Genomic DNA, 8,266 nt, shown 5'->3' on the forward strand with positions numbered 1-8,266 from the left:
TGAAGTTACAATAAAGTAAAAATAAAGGATAAAGGCTCAAGAGCTAATTAAGTAATTTTTTATATAAATATCTTTAAATGAAATTATTTTTAGTCAAATTTTGACAATTTTAATAAGATATACTTTTAATTTAAAATCAATTCTCATAATTCTTTATACAAATAATTTTAAGTAAAATAATTTATTACAAAATCTTAACAATTTTGATAAGATATAATTTTAATTCAAAATCAATTCTCATAAAAATTTGATAAATTCAAAAAAATTAAATTCTTATATTTTTTATTTTATTAAATACAAAAATCACATAATTCATACCCAGCGGCTAATCATTTCTGAGCTACAAAGACAACGTAGGAGAATATGCTATAAGAGATTTACAATTAATCAAATAGTTAAATTAGATTGTAAAGATAATTCTACAACATCCATGCTTTAGATAAAATGTTTGCATTTCAACCTAAAACAGTTAGAAAAATGGAACTACCCACCTGGGAATCAATCAAAGTGTTCAGGAAAAGTAGAGATTTGGACACTGATGCTTGTCCAAGCAAAGAGAACCACCCAAAACTCTTCTGCTGCCACAGGAGTAATTGAAACAAAAATATGTATGATATCACACGGTTGCATACACTGCCAGGCTTACAAAGAAACCTAACAATGCGCCAGCAATGACTTCAACCTCAGTGTGGCCGATTGATTCTTTCAGTGGATAAAAAATATTCAAAGCTTTTCCTGTTTCTTCTTCAGCAGATATGCTTGAAGATGTCAGCATCTGACTAGTTTGTCTCGTTTTATTTTCTGTTTTAACTAACAAAGGTGCATTCGTCGAATTTTGCACAAAACGTCTTCCTTCCTTTGATAATGGGGGACTGAGGTCTTCCCCCAAGGTGGATGAAATTCCCTGTTGAGAATCAATCAGATCATCTCTACCCTTCGAGGCTAATGAGTTGACTTGAGTATTGGATAGCTGCTTGTTTAGTACTTTAGCATGATTTCCAACTTCTCTTCTCACCCCCTACAAAGCAAGCAATTACCTTTAGATGAGTGCTACAGAGCACAGGCACATTGCCTTCACAACAGGAATGAAAATTTCAAGAATGACTTGAACATATATATCACCCATATTCAATTTGTAAATAAAAGACAAATTATTAGAGGCGTAAACAACAGTGCTGGATCTTTTGTCAAAAGGAAACTTGGAATTGGGTGTCCTTGAAATAGATACATCAACAAATAGAGACACAACACAAGCATCCCTTTCTGACAAAATATAAGCCAATCTGAAAATGGGTAAATTTAGAAAATTGGGATCTATTATAAGGGGATAAGGAATATTCACACTCTATCATGTAAGAATGTACAAGGATTGATCATTCAAATTTGAACATGTAGGAATTTATTAATAATGTCAAACATGAACCCTTTCAATAATACATGCCAGTTATCAAGGCAAAATAATTTTATAATTAAATTCTATTCAAGGTACAAAATAGATTCTAGTAAGAATCTATTTGATATTCATTTTAATTGATTTTTCTGTGATAAAAACCACTAGCTTAAATTTGTTAATCAGAGGCAGTAAAAATAGTATTTAAATTAAATTCGTACTGCCTCCGTCCCACAAAGATAAACTTACTTTCCTCCTTCATCTGCCCCAAATTATGAGTCACTTCCTTTTTAAGATGGTAAGTTGTTTATTAGTAATCTAAAAAGTAATTTTTATTTAGTTACAAGAATAATTTAATAATAGAGTAATATAAATGGAGAGTAAATTAGGAAAACCCATACAAAATTTATTGCTTTACTATATTTTCTCAATCCACATGGAAAAAACAAATAGGTCTAACCTTGTGGGATGGAAAGAGTATACTCATAAATATTCAAAAACCACTAATGACAATTTCAACCATCTTAACCAGACTGTTGTTCTTTTCTTTTTTTCTTTTCTTTTCTTTTTTTTTTTTTCCCCACAAAGCTATTTCAACCTCAATCCATAACAGGCTCTAAGTGGGTTTTTCAGTCAGAGCAACTATACTCAAGTAAGTTAATTAATTTAACATTTGAAAAATTCAGTCATGATGAACAGTACGTCCAGTGACTGCTCTGGAAGCTCATGAATGATTATTTTAAACTATAACTCTTAGAAAAAAGGCAAACTGAAAAAGCATGCCTGTGCATCATGATTCAAGCAGCCTAAATACTGGTAACATGGGCCTGGTTCTAGAGCCTCTGAATGTGTATTACAGAAGGAATGTGTGGAATAGGAGGCTGCAGAAGTTGGTTATAGAAGATTCCAGTAGTGGACAGCTGTAGAAAAGACAAAAGGGAGTAAAGAGGCCATTAGAGAGATTCTCAGGAGGCTGTTATATAAATAACCTGGCCCTGCTGTAAAGGGGATATTCTGATCTTAGTCCTTGTATTCAGCTGTGCTGGGCTAGCTTGAGCTAGTAGGAACTCTTCCTTGTTTGTTTCATCTATTTAGGAGAGAAATGCTCTAGAGAGACTGAGGGTTGCATTCAGTAGATTTCTGCCTTCCAAGTCAATATATTCAGCCCTATTCTTCACAATATTCTGTCTGTATTAGTTATTCTGCTCCTAACTCTACCACATCAGGATTCTGTTGTGGATGCCTTCACAGGAAAAAGATACCAGCGCCGTAAGACGATGGATTAGCAGCAGTACAGCAGTGGCGATATGTTCAAGATTAACGGATGAGGATAAGGGGATGGAGATAGAATTTTACACTTATTTATCCTTAGGTTTATCTTCAGAATTTTACACTTATTTATCCTTAGTTTTATCTTCAGTTTTACCTTGAAATTAGTTATTATTATCTTTAGCAGAATTTGAATTTTTCTTTTAATTTAGACTTCTAATGTATTCAGGACTCCTCCACTCTATATATTCAGGACTACGGGGTTCTCCTCCACTATATATATTCAGGACTATGGGGTTCTCCTCCACTATATATATGGGGTTCTTAATTCAATAAAGATCATCAGCTCCTAAAAAGTCTCAACGAGCTCCTACTTCGATTCAGCATCATAGGGTCTGCAAGGGAGGATGTAACCAGAACAAGGGCAAGGAGACCAGCGAAGGAAGTGATTTCCTGTGACTAGATCTTTAGCTCGTGAGCTTATCAAATTCTCATATTCTCTGAAGACAAAATGGCACTCAATCCTCATTTTTACCCGTGGTTTTTCTCCTAGTCAGCATAGAACTCTACTGCAATGTAGAAATAATATTGAAAGAAGGCACAGGAGAAAGTGGATAAATGGGAATGTTTGTTTCCACAATCTACCAGTGCATCTCATCTAGCAAGAAAGAGAAGGAGGATCCAGGTCTAACCATTTCCCCTTCATTCCAATGGGATCTTGCTCTAGAGAAGCAAAACTGCCAATTTCCACATCATCCAACCCAAGCATTCCAAGTGTCATTCTCCAGAAAAACAAGATGTCCATCTAATCTGAACCTACACATGATTTAACTAAAATTTATCACCTACATAGTAGATTGACATCCCTTTACAAGATATATTCAAAATCATACCCAAACGAATTAAATGTGCTAACCGGCCAGTCAAGTCTAGCATACAAATAGCTTGATAATCCAATTATTTCTTGAATATTTTTTATTCAACATTATTTGTGTTTGGATCAAGTCCTTTAAGATATGTCTGATTACGAAGCAAATAGCAAGCGTTTATGGTAATGAGACAACTTATTTAAGATTATATGATGCATATTGGTGGGTCTTTAAGGTAATAAGACAAGTTATTTAAGATTATATGATGCACATTGGTGGCTTACAGTGAAGATTAGCATTATGCTAAATTTATTCAACTTGTAACATCAATCAAAATTTGATACTCAGTCTGGGCTTGATTTCTGACAGAGGAGTCTTTGAAAGCCCACCTGTGGAGATCTACTTCCTTTCAAATGGAAGTTCCTCATACAAGTTTGTAACGTTCTGGACTTCTCCTTTGAAGGGTTTGAAGAAGAACAATTTTGGTTGCAATCAAGCGTAAGACATGCAGAGGAGAGAATAGGCTAGTGGTGAAGAAGGAACTTAGAAGCCCCATACAAAGCAAAAATAATAGAATTCAATTATCAAAATAAATAAATAAATGATAGCTCTAGTGTCATTGGCAGGAAGAAGTAGGTCTATGGCACCATTATTTTCATCAGTTCAGTTTCTCATGAAGATGAGGATTTTTATGCAGAATATTAGGGAATTAAGAATGAAAACAAGAATGGTGATATTGGATATTTGAAATTTGAAGAAAGCTTTAAATCTTCTTTCTTTTTCCAAGAAATGAGATAAGATTATTTCAAAGGCAACAGCCGGTTCACATAGGTAGTCAGTCATATGTTCTGAATAAGAACCCAAATGGAACCAGAAAACCAAGAAATCAACAAGAATACAAGTGCAAGTTCCAGAAAACAAGTGTACACCAAATATACCAAAATCAACACATATTGCTTATGCTCATGGAAAAATATTAATTTCTCACAATCTAAGGATAAAACTAAAATGCAAGAAAGATTTTAGGTTTCCTTGTTTTAACCTATCACTATCCATACATCAATGTATTCTCCTCTCACATAAACCTTGAAGAAAACTACTAGACAAAATACCAGAAACTTAGAACGTGTCAAGTAGCTCAGGATGATAGGGAAGCTTCAATAGGTACTTAGCATTTTGGGCTTAGCAACGTTTACAGAAGGCAGATAGGTGGATAGATGGCTATCCTTGCACAATGAAGGAGAAGAATTAGAGAGAAATTGATGAGTCATAGTTTCCTGATTTCAGCTGTGTTGTCAGATGTCTAGAGCTATTCTGCAAAAGAAAAAGAGGATAGAGGAACCAACATAATCTTAGGATAGAAAATGCTTAAGAAGCTAAATCAAGCAATATGTGGAATGCCAGAATAGGTTTCTTTGATGCATACCTCATACAACCTTGAGACATATGCCGCTGAAAATTACAAGCAAATAAGTAATTGGAGAAAGGTGAAGGCAGATACCAAAGAGGCACTGGAGACTATTCCTCACACTTAAGCATGATGTGAAAAACAAAATAAAGTTAAAATAGAATAGGTTCTTTCTCGGTCAAAACCAAGCTTAACTCATTTTCAACCTAGTTAACCAAGAAAAGCCTGAAAAAGTGAGATTTCTACATGGGTCACACAGGTGCAACTGCTTATAGGCATCCTCATGCGGTGAAAGGAATCACAAGTCCATTAAGCATTGCACATAAATTTCCATAGATGATCGTCTACTACACAATATCCAAACCTCCCACAATTCTGCATGTCGTCTCTCTAGAACATGTCATAATCACCTAGATCATTAAAGCAAAACACAAAACTTTAATGTGGTGCACCCTCTCAATATGGGGTTACGTCCATCGAAATTTGTCTTCTACTATCTTCAATAAAATCATCAATTAAAAACTCAAACTATTTACCTATCAATCCAATTACACCCGATTAATCCCTCACTATAGATTGCTTATGGTAAATATATCAATCAGTCTATCTTATTCTCCTCTAGGAAAAACCCAAAATATTTAGCACAACTACATTGTAGACTGCAAAGGACTTTTTACCTACATAGAAAAAAACCCTTCTCCATCTTAGGCCTCTCTCGCTCTCTTCCTCTATGAGACTACACTACAATGAACAAAAGCCACTCTCCACAATGGGTTCCCTTCTCCTCAATTAGGCAAAAGCTAAATAACCTCTCTACCATATTCCTATTTATTCGTTTTAGACGCTTCAGTCCTAATCTAATTAGGAATTCCATTTAATTTAGGAATAACACAAACATAAGTTATCTACTTTGTCTAGACTTCCACCTATTGAGAAATGGGTCTCCCATTCTAATTAGGGAAAAATATCATACTAGGATTATAGGTCACAAAAATCTGACAAAACAAATATTAGATATAACGTGCAATTGTTTGCAACCAAAGCACAGTTTGATCTTGAATTGATTTATTTCCCATAAGCTCCCTGAAGTATGTAGATATTTGTTGACACACTGTCACTTTCGCACGAAACTCATATCAATTCACTCTCAAATTAATCACATTATTATAGAAGGTATGCTTAATGTGATTCATAGTTTCCTACGATAATTTGAACTCCACTGAAACAAAATGAGCACCACCCATAAAACATGGAAGTCCAAGAGCAACACAGGCTGAGAAACTTAGCATCAAGAACCTAAATCTCGATTCATATTCTACATGCTAATTTAGCATCATAAGAAGAATAATATTTCTAAGATAGGTTTTGTTCTTAAAGAGAAAGATCTTAGTTTATATAGCCCAGAAAATATGTCCAAACCAAAAGTAAACAACATTTTCCATGACATAAACGAATGTTATGTGTCAAGCAAGCATCTTTAAACCACAGAATACTCCTCAATATGAGGAAAGAACTAATGAAAAGACTACATTTTTATTAAAATTATATAGAATACCTGAGAATCATACATGATAAGGCCAGCATAAACCACTGAGAGGCCAAAAATTGAATCCGAGAAGCCCCTGCAATTAAATGAAGGAATGACTAACACAGAGCTAATAGAGCATTGATTCATATAACTTATAGTGCAAAACAGCCAAATTCGCCTGAAAACATAGTAAAAAAAATACAATAGAGGGAGCAGATTACCTCTCAAGGGCTAGACACGTAGCAGTAGCCACAACAGCCTTCATGAAATCAATCAATTAACAGTGAGCAGCTACAAAACATTTAGCAAAGATGCATGCATATAATAGTAAAAGAGGAAACGGATAAAAACATACAGAAGAATGGGTGGAAGGGAATCCACCAGCCTGAAATGCCGCTTTGACATCAAAATCTTTGCCATATAGAAGTAAAGAAGTGAATGGCTTGGAGAACTGACCAACTGCTGCTGACACACCAGCTGCAATCAACACCTTCGAGAAACGAATCAAATCATCAATTAAGAAAAGAATGGCAAAAAAGAATTTCCGGGTATGCTCTAAAACGAACAAGGAGAAGGAAAGGACCTTGTTATGAGCGATTCCAGCAATATCTTCAAGACCCAGTTTGAAGAGGCAGGTGAATTTACTAGTAGTGCTTGTCTTGTATGACTTGTTGGGCAGTCCAAGAAGAGGAAGACTACACTTATAGTTGGTGTTGTAAGTGTAAGCTTGGTGATGGGCTTTGGAGTCAGAAAGAGCTACCAAACGTTTTTGAGAGAACAGAGCAGTCGATTTTGGATAAGAAGCGCAACTCCAACATTGCAGCACCATTATTCCTCAATATCTCTCTCCCTCTCTCTCGTTGAAGACCACCCAACTCGGCTCTTTTCAACTTCTGTTTTTCTTTTTTTCTTTTTCCTTTTTTTTATTTTTTTTATTTTAATAAAATTATTATTTTCTTTTGATAAAAATAAAATTATTACTAAATACCTAAAAATCTGAATTCGTTTTTTCTATGGTTTTTGAAATAAAAAATTCAAAAACTAAAAACGATTTATTGTTACATATTCTATTGTATCAAATTATCATTAATAATTGAAAATTTCATCTTGATCAAATTTATTTTTTTTAAAATAGGTATTCATTCAATTAATTTATAAAATATATTTTTATTTTATTATTATTAAAAAAAATTATATACTATAAAAATTAAATAATAATATTTTTTCTTATTATAATATCATATACTTTATAAAAATAATTTATTATTTATTTTTATATATAACTATTTATAAAATTATTTGTGTCATATTTAAAAATATATTTTATTTCAAACTTATAAATTTATTTTTATACCAACAATCATAAAAAAAAATAGTTTCTAAAAGCAAATAATAAAAATCAAAAAATTATTTTTAATTTAAAAAAAAAAAACGTTACGAAACACACACTTAAAAAATTCATTAATTGTTTTCCATTTTAAAATCATACAGACATTTTTATAGTATATAAAATAAAATATTAATTATCAATTATTTTAAATATTTATATTATTTATTTTTTATAATTTTAACTATATAAATAAATTATTTTTATAATTTTAAATATTCATTAAATTTAAGAGTTAAAAAATTAAAACAAGTTAATTAACTTTTTCAATAAATTTTTTTTTATATAATTAACTGATTTTAAGATAAGGATAAAATTAATAAATATTTTTAAAATAGATAAATTTAATAATAATTTTTTATATTTTTAGGGTAAATTATAATATAACTTATGAAATTTAGTAAAATTCACTGCC

General features: G+C 32.3%; 1 protein-coding gene across 4 annotated transcripts; it reads right to left on the bottom strand.

The window, feature by feature from the left end:
- Window positions 1-354: 354 nt before the first annotated feature.
- Window positions 355-7,354, bottom strand: LOC110603008. Of its 4 annotated transcripts, XM_043951618.1 has the most exons (6): window positions 7,048-7,354; window positions 6,820-6,954; window positions 6,686-6,723; window positions 6,492-6,558; window positions 4,955-4,980; window positions 4,669-4,842 (listed from the first exon to the last, which is right to left on the bottom strand). In XM_043951618.1, exons 1-6 carry the CDS (start codon window positions 7,291-7,293, stop codon window positions 4,824-4,826), a joined length of 531 nt encoding a protein of 176 aa, XP_043807553.1. In that variant the 5' UTR covers window positions 7,294-7,354; the 3' UTR covers window positions 4,669-4,823. The 4 variants fall into 4 exon arrangements, with proteins under 4 accessions (XP_021596337.1, XP_021596338.1, XP_043807553.1 ...); XM_021740645.1 differs by lacking the exons at window positions 4,669-4,842; window positions 4,955-4,980 and adding an exon at window positions 355-1,018; XM_021740646.2 differs by lacking the exon at window positions 4,955-4,980 and having other exon boundaries at window positions 3,742-4,842.
- Between the last annotated feature and the right edge of the window lie 912 nt (window positions 7,355-8,266).

Source organism: Manihot esculenta, chromosome 16, assembly GCF_001659605.2.
Source record: "Manihot esculenta cultivar AM560-2 chromosome 16, M.esculenta_v8, whole genome shotgun sequence".
In the NCBI taxonomy this organism is placed as follows: domain Eukaryota; kingdom Viridiplantae; phylum Streptophyta; class Magnoliopsida; order Malpighiales; family Euphorbiaceae; genus Manihot; species Manihot esculenta.